General features: G+C 42.1%; 1 protein-coding gene across 2 annotated transcripts; it reads left to right on the forward strand.

Moving 5' to 3' along the window:
• Positions 1 to 422: 422 nt before the first annotated feature.
• On the forward strand, positions 423 to 15,568 carry sult4a1 (sulfotransferase family 4A, member 1). Of its 2 annotated transcripts, XR_003296924.1 has the most exons (8): positions 423 to 706; positions 9,722 to 9,852; positions 10,350 to 10,430; positions 10,561 to 10,687; positions 10,800 to 10,894; positions 11,422 to 11,560; positions 12,354 to 12,439; positions 12,747 to 12,877. XR_003296924.1 is itself a non-coding variant. In XM_026327097.1 (7 exons), exons 1-7 carry the CDS (start codon positions 538 to 540, stop codon positions 12,857 to 12,859), a joined length of 855 nt encoding a protein of 284 aa, XP_026182882.1. In that variant the 5' UTR covers positions 423 to 537; the 3' UTR covers positions 12,860 to 15,568. The 2 variants fall into 2 exon arrangements, 1 of the variants encoding a protein (XP_026182882.1); XM_026327097.1 differs by lacking the exon at positions 12,354 to 12,439 and having other exon boundaries at positions 12,747 to 15,568.
• Positions 15,569 to 18,290: the final 2,722 nt, after the last annotated feature.

Below are 18,290 nucleotides of genomic sequence, written 5' to 3' on the forward strand. Positions count from 1 at the left end.
CTATCGCGAAATTTATACTTATTTTCATGAGATACATTTTTTACTGTCCATGATTGGAACATTTTGGTGTCAAAAGTGTGATTTAACGAATAAATTGTCACGAGCTTGTACCCTGTATTTGAAGACCGAGAGTCTAAATGCCACATTCTTCCCATATAAATCAGAACCTGAAATCGCGTTCGTGCCTGAGGTCTTATAGTATCCTACTGGTTTTGGCTTTAGGGTAATAGTTTAAATGAGGCTGTGGGAAGCATTCTTCCTTTGTGCGCGCATCCTCGCTCTGGTAAGAGTGGTCCTGATGCTGGTCCTCGTGTACGAGCATTACATCACTTTTCTCCTGCGTGATTGGCTGTGGGTCAACTCCTGCTGAGCAATATCCACCGCGAGCTTCATTATCCCGAAGTGAACGAGCAGCGGCGTTTCAGATCAACATCATCACCATCATCATCATCCTCCTTTCATTTGATTTCACCGAAGCAAACTGTTCGTGTGGGTGTGCACGTTTTCTTCTTCTTGCACTGGCGGCTCGTTTCGACGATGGCCGAGAGCGAGGCAGAAACGCCGAGCACACCGATTGAGTTTGAGAGTAAATACTTCGAGTTTGATGGAGTGCGGCTGCCGCCCTTCTGCAGAGGGAAGATGGAGGAGATCGCCAACTTCTCCCTGAGAAGTAGCGACATATGGATTGTTACCTACCCAAAGTCAGGTAAACAAGCCTCTGCGGCACCCTCTGCTGTGTCCGCTGCACATTTCTTTAGCTGTCTTTGCTCTCTGCTGCAGCTTTCCTTTGTAATGATCAAAGTTTCACAATATAAACAAAACTGAGATGAGCCTAGTGTCCAGCTTGGTTTCTTTTCTCATAACTACAGGTCAGCCATCATTAATGTTGCATATCAGGTCGGTTCATATTTAGGCCTAATTCCACTGGGCGGGTCACAGTTGTCTAATATGTCTGTTTCTATTGCGCTTGTGCAGCAGAACTATATTTCATAGGCCTCTCCCAAGCTTTTGCAAGCGGTATCCCAGCGTGTATGGCCAAATCTGATGCCATGAAATTGAGTCAAACAACATCGGTGGATTCATGCCTGGCTGTAGTGCCAGCAGTCTGCCTCCACACTGTTATCTCCCACGCAATACGCAGTTGCAAGTTAATGTTTACATCCAGCAAGGAGCGTGATTGCGCAGTGCTGCTGCAGACCGGCTGCCGTGCGCGGTGCCCAAATGTACTCTGGGTGGGTCCGATCATGTGTCAGTGCGCACAGAAGGGATAGGGGTGTTTGAGTATTGTCATTAGAATTAAATTCCTTGTTCAGAGTCTGTGCAGCATGGCTACTACACACGTAACTAAGGGAAGAATGTCAGCTCTTAGTTCTCATCAAAAGGCAAAATGCATCAAGTGGAATCCCGAAATAACTAATGATGTGGAAAAACTTAATTCGTTATACAATACAACAGTGATCTATAACTTAGACAAATGAATGCATTTTAACCATTCCCATTGGAAAACTCACATCTGTCTATATCTTCATAAGGTTTCAGCACTGCTAAGGCTTAAATTTACTTAAAGAGAAAATGTGCAGCATAATGCACATCAGGAAGATGCATCAGTGCAGTTTTCATATATGTGTGTACCATTAGGACATACTACACAGTAGAGGCCTAGAGGCGCTGACTGCAGTATAGTTTCTGACGTGTGTGTGTGTGTGTGTGTGTGTGGGGGGGTCTTATTCACAAGTCTGAATCTGATTTTTGTAGGAGGGGTTATATTATTGGATTTTAATACAGCAGCACTGCATGGACTCAATTGCATCACGGCACTGTATAATGTAACATTCTGTTACATAACACAGGGAAAGCAGAAGATAAACACCAGTGTAAAGCAGACAATGCTGCTTCCTGTTTAATGTTTGCTCTTATGGTTTTGGGAGCCTGGACCCAAAATGCAGAGATCACAGAGGCTAGAGAAGAGTCATGATTTATTTACAAGGTAGCAGACGACTAAAGTACACAGAAGCTAAGGCATACACTAGTCTACAAAATCTCACTAAACTCAAGAGCCAAAGTCTGAAGCGTAGAGCACAGACTGGAGGAGAGGAGAACAGCTGGAGGCTTAAGTAGATGGCCTGATGTGCTGATGTGATAGAGGGACAGAGGACACACACACTCACATACAAAAAATACACAGCTTGTGGCACTCTACTTGCAGGGGCAAGTCCTTAGAGTCCAGCCACGTCTTCTGAACTGGCTTGTAGTCAGGTGCAAGGATATGGTGGCGGTCCGCCAGCTGTTGGTTGCATGCAGCTGTTCAAGAGAGGTCCAGCTCAGTATCCTGGCAGACATAATGGGCACAGCGAAGGGTGGTCTCATAGGGATGGAACCGCTACTGCTGTTTCCTTGGTTGGTAGAGAGGGGGTTGAAAGCCATTAGCAGCCCTGATGGAGACATACCTGTGGCGGAGCTAATCAGAGAGTTGTGGGCAAACTTGATCCACGGGGTGAGTAGACCAGGAAGCAGGGTGACCGGTGGCGTCACATGTGAAGGGCGGTCTCAAGGTCCTGGTTGGCCCTCTCAGTCTGACTGTTGGACTGAGGGTGGTGTCCTGAAGACAAACTCACCAAAGCCCCCACTGCATTGCAGAATGCTTTCCAAACCTGTGCTGTAAACTGATGACCTCTGTCTGAAACACATGCAGCATCATGAGATTGGCAGTTTCAAGAAGTGAGGGATGCTTAGGGAGAGGAATGAAATGTACTGACTTTGAAAACCTATCTACAATAGTGAGGATGACAGTATTATTACTAGAGGGAGGCAGTTTAGTTTCAAAATCCACTACTATGTGAGACCAGGGTTCTCCCATCTGCCTGCACCAACCACAAATGCCGGAGGCAGGATGGTCTTGTCCTCTGCCTTCCCCTCCAAGGATATGAAAAGGATAAGACATATGGCTTGATGTTTTGAGAAACCAGTCAGTAGCAGATTGTGAAATTAAACCGACTCAGGACCAGCACCCACTGTTCTTGATGAAAATTCAACCTGAATTTCACATGAGATCTGAATTTACATTACATTACATTACCAGAATTTACATTTTTCAGGTTTTACAAATAATCTGTTCTTGAGGAGTTTCTGAGAACCAAACAGACATGCTACACATGCTTATGCTGGGAGAGGGAACAAACTAAAATTTCATCTAAATATACAAACAAATAATTAAGCATGTCCTGTAATATGTAATTGATTAGACACTGGATAACTGCTGGGCATTACAAAGAGCGAAAGGCATCACTAAATATTCAAAATGCCCTAGACGGATATTAAACACTGTCTTCCCACTCCTTCCTTTACGCATACCAAATGGTAAGCAGTCTAGCTTAGTAAAGACCATGGCGTGATGGAAGAAGTCAAAAGCAGAAATTGGTGAGTGGAAGTGGTATTTGTTTAACAGTTATTTAATTTAGACCTTCTTCACAAAATAAAAATCCAGCCCCATAAGTGGAAGGTCGGATAATACCCACTGCTAGTGACTCTGAAATGTAACTTTCCATGGCCTTTTTCCAGTTTAGAGAGACTGCGCATGTTGCTGGTTGGTAAGGGGATCCGTGGGTGCAACCTGATACCACAGTCATAAGGTCTGTGAGTAGGAGAAATTGTGCACAGCTCTTATTAAAAACCTTTTGAAGATCATGGTATTCGGATGGGACTGAGGACAGGTCTATGGTCTCAGGAGGATGAAGGATCTGTTTAAGGCCTGAATAAATAAAGTTATCATCTGTCCCACAGTCAGCTAAAACTTTTAAGGTCAAACTGATCTGAGATAAAGAGACAGTACCTTCTAGTTCCTTACCAACACCATCTCTTATATTGGTGAGCCCGTCTATTCCCTGAAGTGGGCATCTTGTCTTGAGATGACCAGCTTCACCACAGTATAGACAGTCTTCCTTGTCTCCAACACTGTCCCTCCTCTGGCATGAGACGAATACTCCCCAGCTGCATGGGCTCCTTATTCTACAGAAGAGACAGTGCAGATGCAGATGCTGGTGCATGCTGAACTCAATTCAATTTAATTTTAATTCAGTTTTATTTGTATAGCACCAAATCACAATACAATGATCTTAAGGCACTTTACAAAAAACAAACAAAAAACCCCCAAGAAATCCCTTATGAGCAAACACTTGGCGAGGGAAAGAGAGCACAAAGTTAGTGACATTCAATGGTGGAATATACATGTGAGGGTGGAGGAGAGGAGGAGAGGGGAGGGCAAGGGAAGGGAAGGGAGGGCAGAGTTAGTGTAGTGTAGGGGAGCTCAGTGCACCGATCGAGAGTCCCTCAGGCAGTCTAGGCCTATAGCAGCATAAATAAGGGAAGGTTCAGGTGTACCTGAACCAGCCCTAACTATAAGCTTTGTCAAAACGTAAGGTTTTAAGTCTAGCCTTAAAATTACATAGAGTGTCTGCCTCTTGAACCCAGACTGGGAGCTGGTTCCACAGGAGAGGAGCTTGATAGCTAAAGGCTCTGCCTCCCATTCTACTTTTGGAACCACAAATAGACCTGCACTCTCAGCGCGCAGTGCTCTGTTGGGATAATATGGTACTATGAGGTCGTTAAGGTATGAAGAAGCTTGATCATGAAGGGATTTGTATGTGAGGAGAAGGATTTTAAATTCTATTCTGGATTTTACAGGGAGCCAATGAAGAGAACCTAGTATAGGAGAAATATGATCTCGCTTGCTAGTTCCTGTCAGGACTCTGGATTAACTGGAGGCTTTTTATGGAGATACTGGGACATCCTGATAGTAATGAGTTACAGTAATCTAGCCTTGAAGTAACAAATGCATGAACTAGTTTTTCGGCATCAACAATAACTTCTGTTTTCTGAGTTTAAAAGTAGAAAGTTACTGGTCATCCAGGCTTTTATGTCCTTTAGACATGCCTGAAGTCTGGCTAACTGGTTTGTGTTATCAGGTTTCATAGATAAATAAAGCTGAGTATCATCTGCATAGCAGTGGTAATTAATAGAATGCTTCCTAATAACATTGCCTAAAGGAAGTACGTGAACAGAATCGGTCCTAGCACAGAAAGTTGTGGAACTCCATAACTAACTTTTGTGCACATGGAAGGTTCATCACGAACATGAACAAATTGGAATCTGTCCGATAAATAAGACTGGAACCATTGTAACTCAAGTAGTACTCAGCCTCTCTTGCCCTCCTTTCTCCCTGTGCCTCTCTCTGTCGATTGTCTTATGGATCACTAAGGAAATTAATTGTTTTAGCAAGACGCAACCATCTCTAGTTGCTAGTTCATCCTTCAATTCCTCATTCAATCCCTTACAAAAAACTCCCTTTAAGGCTTTGTCGTTCCACCCACTCTCTGTGGCCAGCCTGTATACAGCCCTGCAGATAACTCATAAGAATCACAAATGGGGGACTTATTAAGGGCTACAGCACAAGCAGCTGCTTTATCTGACAGAAGAGCTCATAACAAATGCGATCTTAACTTTGTCAAAGGAATACATGAGTGGCTGTTGTTTAGAGACTAGAGAAAAACTGACTGGAGGTTCCTAAATCACCGGAACACTTTGCTGGTATGGGAATGTGAGGCTCATGTGAGAGGATATGCTGCAAAGGCTGGCTGGCTGGAGAGGCATTCCAGGCTGGTTTAGAGGCTAGGGTAGGAGCTGAGGTCAAGGCTGAATTCAGGGAGGGTAGGTGCTCCATGCGGTTATAAAGCTGACCAATGCAGGTGAAGATGTCAGGAAGCGAGTCTTTTGTTTCTTGCAGGGCCACACCATGTAAAGTGCCTTATGTTGACAAGGCTTACTTCATTTTAAGTAAGTAAATAAGCTGTATTTCTATAGCACTTATCACCGATAAAATCACAAATGCTTTACACTAAAAGTGTAAATAAATAAATAAATTGGGCAAATAAGACAACTGAGAATTACAATACATAAAGTAACATAAAACATATCAATAAAGTAATACAAGTTATTCAAGTTTGTCTAAAAAGCAGTGTCTTAGCTGTTTTTTAAAAGAGTCAACAGAATCAGTAAGACGTAAAGACACTGGTAGTGCATTCCACAAATGAGGAGCGATTGAGTGGAACAGGAGGTCACCTCTAGTTTTGTACCATGTTTTGGGCACAGAAATAGGATTTTTATCTGATGACCTGAGTCGACCCTAAGAGGACGTGGGTTAAGAGATCGCAGATGTATTGTGGGGCTTGTCCATGTATTGCTCTAAAAGTCAAGACTAAAATTAAATCCTACTACTATTACTGCAATCAATACAGAATTTGACTGGTAGCAGGTGTAAAGCAGATCAAATTTTTCTCAATATCTGTGGGCACCATGCTGTGGTAGGAAGATTCTGTTACGGTTTTGGCAACATGGACCCAAAAGAGAAGTGTAACAATTTATTTACAAGCTAGCAGAAGACTGAAGGCATACACTAACAGAAACTCACTAACTAAACTGAAAACACAAAGCCTGACATGCAAAGCACAAACTGTAATCCTCCAACAACTCAAGGGGATCAGCAGGGTGCTTAAGTAGACAGCCTGATGAGCTGACGTGATACAGCTGTGTCTCATCAGCCACTCAGCCACACCTCTTGCCACCAACTCTACTGCAATGGAGAGGGAGAGAGAACACACAACCACCAACCCTAACATTTGCCTTGCAAGCAGATTTTTACTGCTGACTGTGGAGTGTCCAAATAACAATACATTGCCAGATGAGTCATATTTAATAAATGTCATACATCCATTTGATGAAGCTGCATGTTGACTGGTTGGCTAATTGTTCATTAAGTTGTGTCATCTGCTGATGTTTGGCCAAAGGAGAGAAACATATCTTTATTATGCTTTTGCATGATGTTCTACAATAATACAAATAAAAAGCTGAACTAAAAAGTGTGTATTAGTGAGTAAAAGTAGATTGAGACATGTCCAGGTTATGGTGGTCTGATATCAAAACTAGTTTTACAGGCTTTGAGAAAGTGACGTCTGTTAAGGGCAGAAATGGATCAAACGCATTGTTCTGGGAACAGCCACTAAGAACATGTGCTTCCAGAAGTGAATGTTCCCTCGTGTTTGCAAACAAATATGCCTGATCTGAACATGCTGTCCTTGTTGGCTTCCTAATGACCAGGCTAACAACAGACTCCTCTGTTTCACTGTAGTTTTCTGACACACCACATTAATGTTAAAATGTGACACCTTGAAAATCCCAGTGTTCTGTGTTTCACCTTTAAAGGAACTTTGAGGATGGGGACACATGTACTCTATAATGTGGTGACACCTTTTAAAGGACATACAGGCAGAAATAGATGTCAACCAAGCTGTAAACAAGGCTGGTTGTCTTAAATGAACAAGATACAGGATACAAGAACTTGGATGTTTCTAGAAACAATCAAAAACAGCCTGAAGATTCTAGGTCTCTCTGTTTTCTCACTCTTCTCTGTGCTGGTGTGTCTGGTCTTCTGGTGCAGAGAAATAAAAAAAGCACATGGTAGACCTCATTGCTGGAATGTTGCAGACCTATGATGCCACTGGCGTACATGTGGCCTGTCTTGGCCAATGAGATTAAGAAATTTTTATAAACCTTGGGAGGAGGGGTAGAGTCCCTCTACTTCTTAGGAAAGCCGTGCATTTATGGGTGCTGGGAGATCAGTCATATGCTCAATCATGTCTCTTTGCAGGCAGCACAACTTTGCACGGCACACACACGCACAAAGCAAATGATGTATATTAGTCTTCATCATGATGTTTATTAGAATTAGTTAAGCTTGGACATGCAGATTACATATTTTACAGGTAACCAAACTCAGGTAGAGAGAATCTAATAAAAGCAACGTGTAGGATCCATTGCATTTGCACCTTTGCCTTCATATACACCACAAATCAGAAACTTCAATGCCTACTTTACCAGTATTTCCTCTTTCCTAATTTAATATTATCTGCCCCCGCTGCTTTATGGAAGTCCATACTGGACAGCTGAGCTGTAGGTTAAAAACTTTGACAACCCTGCCAAATCAGTTATATGTAGTCTTAACTGCAAGGCAATTCATATTTTCATCCTTTAAGAAACTTAAGACTTGCTATACTCTGTCCAAAATGGAATAGTATGGTATAGGATTATATTTGTCCTTCATTCGAAGTAAGGGGCCAAAACCAAATTATTAAAAACAAACTTACAATTATTTAAGATAGTTAACTGTCTACTGGCATCTCCTGAAGCAACATTAGTTTAGCCTAGTTTAGCCGGTACATACCCATAGGCACATATCCACACACTTATAGTTTTGGTAGCTTCATAGTTTTATTCCACTTAGTATTTTTTAATATTTTAATTTCTTATTTATCTCACATCTTGCTACTTCTGGCACTCTGCTGTGTACTGTACTTACTGTTGCAACAATGCAATTTCCCCATTGTGGGACAAATAAAGGTTTTCTTATCTTATCTTATCTTATCTTATCTTATCTTATCTTATCTTATCTTATCTTATCTTATCTTATCTTATCTTATCTTATCTTATCTTATCTTATCAAGGCTGGTGAGGCCAACAGACTAAACAAGTTGATCAGGAAGTAAAAATCAATTATTGGACTAGAACTAGACAGCCTGGAGGCTGTGGCAGAGAGGAGGATGATAGACAAAATCAACTCCATACTGGACAATCCTGCCCACCTACTTCATGAAGAACTGTGGTGAATGGGAAGTTCATTTAGCCACAGACTAATTCCTCCTGAAGCCAAGACTGAGAGATTCAGGAAGTCTTTTGTGTCCACGGCCATAAGACTCTATAATTCCACAATATAAACAATAACACACGCACACACACACACACACACACACACACACACACACACACACACACACACAAACACTAATTACTTTATTAATTACTATTAATATACTAATAATATTCAATTTAATAACTTTAAATTTCAATAACTGCTGTAATAATTGAATTTCCCCCTGGGGATTAATAAAATACTCTTCTTCTTCTTCTTCTTCTTCTTCTTCTTCTTCTTCTTCTTCTTCTTAATAGCTTCAAAGATTAAGAATTCTGATGGTAGGGATGTTGGGCTGAATCAAAAGGTTAGTCCAAATACAAACAGCATGTGATTAGTCCAGCTTGGTAATAATGAGAAACTACTGAAAAGCTATTAGGGTTGTAACATTATTCATAGCACACCACGCACGCAGTGCCTTGAGATATTTTTTTGTCCCTGGCCTCAATACGTTTTGGCTGTTATTTCAATTTGTAAGCCATAGATGATGTTTTTTTAAATGTCACATACAACTGAATGAATTCAGAAAACATCACAACTGGTAATAAAGTGAAATAAACTTTTATAATGAGAAAGGTCTTTCAAGTAATTGATGAGAAACTGATTTAGATTTCCAGCCCATATGTGGTAAGCCCTGAGGCCACACAGATACACACAGTCCTTTTCCTTGAAAAAGTGTTTTCACGTCACCCTTTTCAGCAGAATGCTGGCAAGCTCTCTGTGCTGGTGTCAGTAACTGAATTCTGTCTGTGCTTTCCCTCACAATGAACCAAAGGAACACTTGACGCCGGTGTGAATACCTGTGTTAAACTAAAATGACTTCTGTAACACGCAGTGAGGGTTTTTCTGGTGCTCCCCACTTGTACATCACATGCACTTCATTCATTCAGTTTCTTGATTGTCCTCTGTCATCTCTTGTCGTAGGCACCAGTCTGCTTCAGGAGGTGGTGTATTTAGTGAGCCAGGGAGCAGACCCAGATGAGATCGGCCTTATGAACATTGACGAACAGCTGCCTGTGTTAGAGTACCCTCAGCCTGGTCTGGATATTATACAGGTACAGTACCATAGCTGAGACCTGGGTAGCATTCATTGCTGTAGTTCTACAGGAGGCCTGAGCTTATGGGGGCTTTTAAAAAAGTATTTGTTATCTAGCAAATAACATATGACTGTCGGTTTACATTTTGACAAACCAACACCTTGCTTAAATGTGAAAAGGATGGAATCTTATGATGGCATAAAAAGCTGTTACACCTTTAACTTATCACTAACACTGATGCTACACTTAAAGGCCATCTTCTGTGACTCTACGGGAGCTTTTCAAAATCTGAAGAAAATCCCTAATGACAACAGGACTGTAGTGGAAAGCCTGCTTTACAAAGTGGCGATTGTGTAGAAAAATGCTGAGAAAATGCTTTGTAGCATTTTCCAAGAAATTGAGTAACTGATTATATGCAAGCTTTTTTAGAAGAAATAGCTTGCAGCAGTAAGGAAGTTTGGACTGATGATGGCAGAGTACAGATTCCAGTAATGACTTTCGTCATGATTCCACAGGAGCTGACATCCCCTCGCCTGATCAAAAGCCATCTTCCCTATCGATTCCTCCCTACAGCCATGCACAATGGAGAGGCCAAAGTAAGTTTCTTAAATGTTATTAGCTATTTTCTTAAAGTAGCTGTCACATATTATTGGCCTTCAGCCTTCTAATAGCCAAATTGATGTGGATTGTGCTTTAACTCTGTTTCTGACTGTTGTTCTCTTCCAGGTGATATACATGGCTCGGAACCCTAAGGACCTGGTGGTGTCCTATTACCAGTTCCACCGCTCTCTCAGGACCATGAGCTACAGAGGAACCTTCCAGGAGTTCTGCAGGCGCTTCATGAATGACAAATGTAAGTATGTAGGTTACTGGAGGAATAGGACACTGTGACTTTCTATGATGTTCCATTCACACAGCTCCTGCAGAGCATGATTCATTCAGCTGTATGTGTCTCTGTCTCATAGTGGGGTATGGATCCTGGTTTGAACATGTTCAGGAATTTTGGGAGCACCGTATGGACTCTAATGTCCTGTTCTTGAAATATGAAGACATGTACAAGGTAACATCATAACCAAAATTAAATTATCATGATTAACATATAATGGAATTGAATTTTAAGCTGTGCAAATCAGAAGTTTAAAGAAACAAAGATCAGCTGGTGATGTGACTCTGCAGATGCCTGCAGGTCAACAGAGCTTTTAAGCCTTGTTTAGCTCATTCTTTCACAACCTGTAGCATTAATATTCAGGTCCAGTCTCACTGTTCTAAATGACCTTGCTTCCAGCACACACGTGCAATTTTGCCTGTATATAAAACCTTGTCTGTAAACTGAAAGCAGGTATGTTAAACTGTTTCTAGATGATGGCTATAGTCACATATATGTATGTTACATAAGCACAAAGCACTGTATGTTCTGGGAACAGCCACTAAGAACTGTGGGTGGATGCTGACTGGGGAAACAAAATCACCGTCTTGGTACTATTAAGGAAAATAAAAGGGAGGCTTTTTTTTGTATTTGTTTGTGGTTATTGCTTTCGCAGATTTCGTATTGTTGTAGATCCCATTTTTCTACTCTTACCTATGCAGGATTTGGGGACATTGGTGGAGCAATTAGCCCGTTTCCTGAGTGTTTCCTGTGACAAGGCTCAGCAGGAGGGCATGGTGGAGAGCTGCAACCAGCTCATCGAGCAGTGCTGCAACTCGGAGGCACTGTCTATCTGCAGAGGTGAGTGGAAAAGCAAACAGGAGAAAACACAACACTGCCGAGTTCCTGTGGTCTGCTAACTATCAGGTCAAAGGGTTTCGTTGTACATAGCTGCACTGTGGACACCGTGGACTGTCATCCTCAAAGTACCAAATCCACCTAGTCTAGACTTGCATAAAATTGTTTCAGTCTCTGTGTCCACTTGGCAAACAGAATATACTGTTGGCCTACCATCAAACAGTACAAGGAAAACATAAAGCTTCTGGTATGTAGTTCAGTTTAATTTTCCATGAAACAGTGCAACAAATGCAGTTTCTATGAAGACTGGCTTCAAAATGGAAAGAACCCTTTGGTAAGACCAAATAGGATAAAAGTCATGAGAACATTTGAGAGAAAGTGCGTCCAGTAGAAAAGGTACTTCGAGTGACAGCATAATGTAATTAACATACCTATTTTGCAGCTTTTAAATCAAGCCTTGTTTCATTCATTGGCAATTTTTGCATTAGAAATCAGTGAGTGTGTGTGTACTATAGACTATAATGAAATTAAAATTAGGATAAAGTCAGGCTTAGACAGGGAAAAGTGAGTGGAGTCTTGACAACAGTTTCACAAGCTGTTCCCCCTTTCACCTAGACTGGACTGTTTTGCCATTTCAACACACACAGACATCATCCTCCACCAATTTTCAATGTTTCATTCCTTAAGTTGCTATGATTTTTCACTTTGTTGCCATTCCTTTTTCAGTTTGATGTGTTCTTATTTTTTTGTTACCTGTTTTATTTTTGTTTGCCCATCTGATGTTTTTTCCCTTTAGTGCATGGAAGTCTGCTCTCTGGTGTGCTATAGGCTAAGCAACACAGCTGGCAGTCAGTCTGATCTGCCTCTTGCAGGCCACAGCAGGTGAGTCACTGCTCATCAAGTTGCACCTGAAGCAAGTCAAAGAAGATCTTTTTCCAGTACTGACAGTTCATGTGAGTTTTATATCATGAAGAAGAGCAACACTATTGCAACTCTTGAGCAGGACAACATTAGTACAAGTGTTTCTGTAAAGAGATTTAACATTTTAGAGCAGAACTGCAATTGGGGTTTTTTGTGGTTTTTACCAGCATGGCTGTTTTACAGGACCATTTCTGGACATGCTGATATCTTAGACCATACATCCAATGGTGCCAACTGTCCTTCCTTTCTCTGTGTACCCTCCCTTCAGGTCGTGTGGGTCTGTGGAAGGACATCTTCACAGTGTCTATGAATGAAAAGTTTGACGCAGTGTACAGACAGAAGATGGGCAAGTCCGACCTGACCTTTGACTTCTGCCTGTGAAGAAAGCCTCCTACCAAAACCCATGCTCCTACATCTCCATTCAATCAATCAGTCTGAAGTTTGGAATTGCCCTTCAAGACAACAAGACACTAAAAATTCCACTCTTGGGGGACTGATAAAAAAAAAAAATCCAGAATCACAACAGTTAGACCAAACCTCCCTCAACCCCTACCTCCACCGTATCACAGTATGTTCCCACTGCTGTGTATATATTTATACTGACCAGGGTTATGGATCACTGATATGGGTTTTTGAAGGCAGACACCAATACCCTTGAGCTAAAGTACTGGTCAACATTTATATTCACAATCCTGTAATATGGAAATGGTCATAACAGGGATTCAAGGTATCAAGCTACATGCAAATATTTGTGACTGAAATCCACTGAAAATCACACATCAATGTGGCTGGCTGTCTCTCCTTTTCATTGTGTTACAATCATTTGTATACACATGCACACACACACGCACACACACACACACACACACACACACACACACACACACACGAGCTTTAGAAACGGTTGAATCCTGAGTACTTTATCATTTTCATACACTTGACAAATTGATGCACGGTTATAACATCAGAAAAGGGTCAGGAGAGAGGCTGGCTGCCTCCCTGTGTGTGTGTGTGTGATTGAGGCAAATATTCTGATTGGCCTGGGAATGCTTTAGGATCTCAGGAACAGCTGGAGAAGGTAGATAGGGAGTGGTGTATTTGTACTGTTGTGCTTAGTGTCCTGGCTCCTGGGTTAGTTAAGGAGTGATGAAATTTTTTTTTGCTCTTTTGCACAGTGACTGCAAGTGGCTTTGCTTTAGCTAGAGGGAGGAGGTGGTACTTTGGCCATTTGGAAGAACTCTTTTGGGATACTCAGGCTGACCAGCGGGATTCTGGCTGCTCAAGTTTACCCGCCAGTGTCATTATACAGTTGAAATGGTAAATGTGTTAGCAAACAGTTGAGTATATATGCTGCAAATTTTAAACTTCAGTCCCTGCTTTGATGTGGGCAGTGCATATCAGCCACATATATCCAGACGTAGACTAAATGTTGTTTCTGGTTGTCAGGTGGCTATACTCTGAAACATGTACACTATCATGGGACACTAAAACTCCCCGGGGAAGCTCATACTAATGAAACAGTAACTGTAGGTCAGGCCACACACATATTTATTGGTGGGGAAACTGGACCCTTATTGCCTGTAGGTGGGGAATTGACTCATCCAGCAACATCTTGCTATTGCTGGGATATCTTTTGCTGAGGAAACATAATTAAGCAGTTACAATAGTAGTGGCTTTAAGCCAGGTAGATACATGGCAGGTGACAAGCCAGACCTGCACAGAAGCAGCTTATCATGCATTTATCAACACAGCAGCTCAGTGTCACAGCTTGGAGAGTGCAGTGTGCTGAATAATTGTTTTTTGATTGTTTTGCTTAATGGTGCTGTGGGACACAATGTGTTAGCTTTATGTGTATGAGTTTGAGAACAACAGGAGAAAGTTCACAGACTCTCTTAGAAATCAAATTTAATTAAATGTAAAGAAAAAAAATAAAGGAGAAAAAACCTCTAGAAATAAAAACTATAAATAGTGGCTTTAAGGAGCATGTGCGAGACAATGCTGCACTGTATTTTCTTGTTCCGTCTGCCCTCTGGTGGTTAAAATGAGAAGTAGGTGATTGGCTGCAGATGCAGCTGTACCACAAAGTGCAAGTGTGTTGTCCCCTATGTAATAAAGGCACACCACCTCTAACCCAGTGTCAGCTTGGATTGGCTCAAGCCCCCTACAACCTCCTAGTAGAAAGAGGTAGATGTAAATGTATCTCAGCTCAATCAGAAATGTGTTCACAGTCCTTCCTCCAGAGGGCACTGCAAATGCACCTGAAGATGGTTAATCTAAAAACTGATGCACCTTCACACAGTCATAAACATAAGCAGGACCTGTAGAAAAAAGTCCGGCTCGTCTCCAGGGGCTCTGACTCATCAGTGAGAGGTTGTACTGATCAGGGATCAGATAAGCCACACAGCTGCATGCTACTTTCTGTGTGACGTCACAGGCCACTTCAGCCGCTGTTATCATGAGGAACACCCTGCACAGGCTTTTTCCAAACACCATGTACTGATGAATGCAAGGAGTTTCAGCAGTCCCATCTCAGACCATCTCAGGGCTTCTCAGATGCATTTACACTTTTAGCTGCCATCTGGAAGCCAAGCAATCCACCCAAGACAAATGAAGGGTATGAATAAGACCCTCAGGAGCTGAGCTGGGAAAGTGTCACTGGTCCACCAATTGTCCATTCCCACTGACTGGTGAACAACAGTGTGGTTTCTTCTTCTTTGTCTGTTTCCTCAGAAAGATCAGGTTTTGTCTGCAGGAGAGACGACGGCAGATTATTAACCCAAAACCAGCATGAAGTGTGTTCTGGTCCTCGGTGTGCTGTAATGACCGCAGCACTATCTGGAGACACACTAATAACCTGAGGCATCACTTAGAAACAATGCAGCACCTTCTCTTCCTCCTGCTGCGTACAGTAGTTTCCAGTACAGCAGACCAGCCTGTGTGCTCTCCCAGACAGAATGTCTTTATTGTATAGGTGTAAATGACAACCTCAGTGCACTCTTGTCATGCCCCTTCTTTTATGGCTGCTCAATTCTTCTTTTCATCATTCTTTCTTTCTCTGTCACTCACATCAGCAAGGCTTTATCTGCCCATGTCCACTCTTATGGTTTATTAGGGTTTTTATACATGCCTGCCTCTGTTTCATGGGTATCTTGCATTGTGTTTTAAATGCTTTGCTTGCTAGTTTATTAATAAATTTGTGTCTTTGGGCAATATCTAATGACTGAGTTCTCTTGATTTAAACTTGTCAAGGCATTGTTTGGAACTTCTGTCTCCTGTAAACATGTCTTCAGTGTCATCAAGGAGCTACTATCAGTAGAAATGGAAAGTAAGAGTCAATAAGGCATCTACTGCTGATTTTACCTGCAAGCAAAACTAAAGTCTCCCAGTGTTTAAAACCCTTCTGCCGTCCTTTCATCTATCTCCTCACACACACACACACACACACACACACACACACACACACACACACACACACACACACACACACACACACACACACACACACACACACTCAGTATAGGCAAGGTATTACGTCTTTATTCTGGACTGGAGCAGCCCTGCACAGCTCCAAGCACTACACCGTCCTCCACCAGGAGATCAACAGGTAGGGGGTTCAGGCAGACATAGAAGGGTATAGACAGGGGAAGGTGGTTTTTCAGCCTTCACTTTCCTCTGTACTTAAAAAATGACCAAAAATAGAAAAAAAGGTGCACATAGAGCATTACTATGATTCACTGTAACGATGTAGCTATGTAGTTATTTCTTTTATTCCAGCTGGGCCTCTTTAAAAATTATTAAAGTATTAAAAATCTGAAGAGCTTGCTACCATTTCCTAATGAAGCTCTCTTTAAGTAGATGCTTTATTAGTTGTTAATAGGTATTGGTATTAGCCCTTTCTAAAGTGCCTTACTAAAAACAAAATAAAAACTAAAATTAAAGGCGAATAAAAGCCCATTTGAATCCAACCCTTTATTGACTTTATAAGTAAAAAGCATAATTTATAAATCAAGCCTGTTGGAACCTGTTAAACCCAGGGAGCTGTATTTTGCAGAGAGTCATTATGTCCTTCCATACACTCTTGAAGTAATTGAAAAAAAGAAGAATCTTGACGAAACACAAACCTATCAACCCCCTGAAGCAGAATATGCTCAGCACCTAAGGACAAAACAGCCTGACAGAAGCAAAGCAGTGTAGTACATGTAGCTCAATGCAGCAGGGAGCCAAGACGTCCACTGGAGAACAATAGGAACGGCCCCCGCAACGACACATCCAGCTCCTCAGGACTAAACTGAGCATCCACCTGCATCTGAAGGACAGGGACACTCCATCACTACTCACAAAATCCTTACAGTCTTAGCTTATTGCGTGCTCACAAAGTGACACCATGGATAACAATAAAGCTTGATAAATGCAGACCATAATACCTAAGGGGGGAGTTGTTTTCTGCAAGTCAGTTTTGTGTTGTTTTATGTAAGAAGTCCCTCCAGAAGATGGCAGTAGAAGTCTTTTTTAAAAACCCCTTCCAGGCAGCTGACATTGACAAATGAAGCCCTGTGGCCGTGGAGACTGGTCAGAGGAGAAGTGAATCTGGCAGCTGTTAAAACAGACGTTATTTGTTTGCACTTCTGTTGCATTGGCTGGCATTACTTCTCCCTTTGATCCGGCCCACTGGGTCAGTCTCTGCTATGTTTTATTTCACACGTTCCTCAGCAGCCCGCAGATATTATCAAAAACTGAAAGAATAAATCAAACCCAGTTTGGGCTGTGAGTGCAGCAGCAGTAGGGATGTTTTCGGCTGATGTCAGGTGTGGAAGTCTTCACTCTGCATCTCTGAAACCTAATGAGAGTGCTGAGGCCTTCTGCTTTCTGCCATTGATTGATCGATCATGCACATGGGTTTGGTGTTTTTGGAGTCTGTGTGTGGTGGCATAACCCCCTCTTAATCCATGTGCACGATGCCTCTGTCACTCTGCTACGCCGCTGTAATCGTCTCCATTGTTCCTCTTTGTTCCATCTCAGTGCTCACGCCTGACAGTTTGACTGCCTGTCTTTCCCACACAGATTTCCTCCCATAATATCAGCACTTTGTGCCCCCCCATTCACACAACCCCACTTCCCTACATCCCCTGCCCAGCCCTCCCACTCACCGTCTTATTCATTAAAGACAAGCTGTGGGTTGTGTGTGTGTGTGTGTATGAGTGTGCGAGTGTGCAGTTTCAGGAGAGTTGTCAAAAGTTTACTTTAAAGAAGCATCACCGGAGTAGCAGCTGTTGTTCTGGTGACATTTTGATGTCGAAGTCGCTTTGTGCTTGAGGGAGCGAGATGCCACAAGCAGCCTGACAACTCCCTCCCCGCTTCTTTTCTTCTTCTGTTATTAATTTATCTATGTGGTTTCATCACAAGAGGAGATCAATATCTCTTTTCGTTAAATGCTAATCAATTATTAAACGTGAACTGCTAGCTGGACTTTACTTGAATAATTAGAGCTTCATAGGGAGGAGGGAGACTTGGTGCACAAAGAGACAAGCAGCTCAGAAAAATCTGGTGAGGAAGAGGCTGGTGACGGACAGGCGGCCAGACTGACTAACAAGACAGAGAAAATCCACCGCATCCCGAGAGCTTGAGCTCGTTTTTGGCTTGGTGTATTTTATTCATTGTGATTCCAATTGATTTCGTGTGAATTATGGGTGACCATTTCAACAATACATTTGTCCTTTTGCGTCCTACAGTCTACCACGTTCAAGACCTTGGTCTGTTAACTGTTTTTGCACTTCACATACACTGCCACATCAGTGATGTCTGTTGTCTTGTC

This window comes from Mastacembelus armatus, chromosome 23, assembly GCF_900324485.2.
Source record: "Mastacembelus armatus chromosome 23, fMasArm1.2, whole genome shotgun sequence".
Taxonomy (NCBI): domain Eukaryota; kingdom Metazoa; phylum Chordata; class Actinopteri; order Synbranchiformes; family Mastacembelidae; genus Mastacembelus; species Mastacembelus armatus.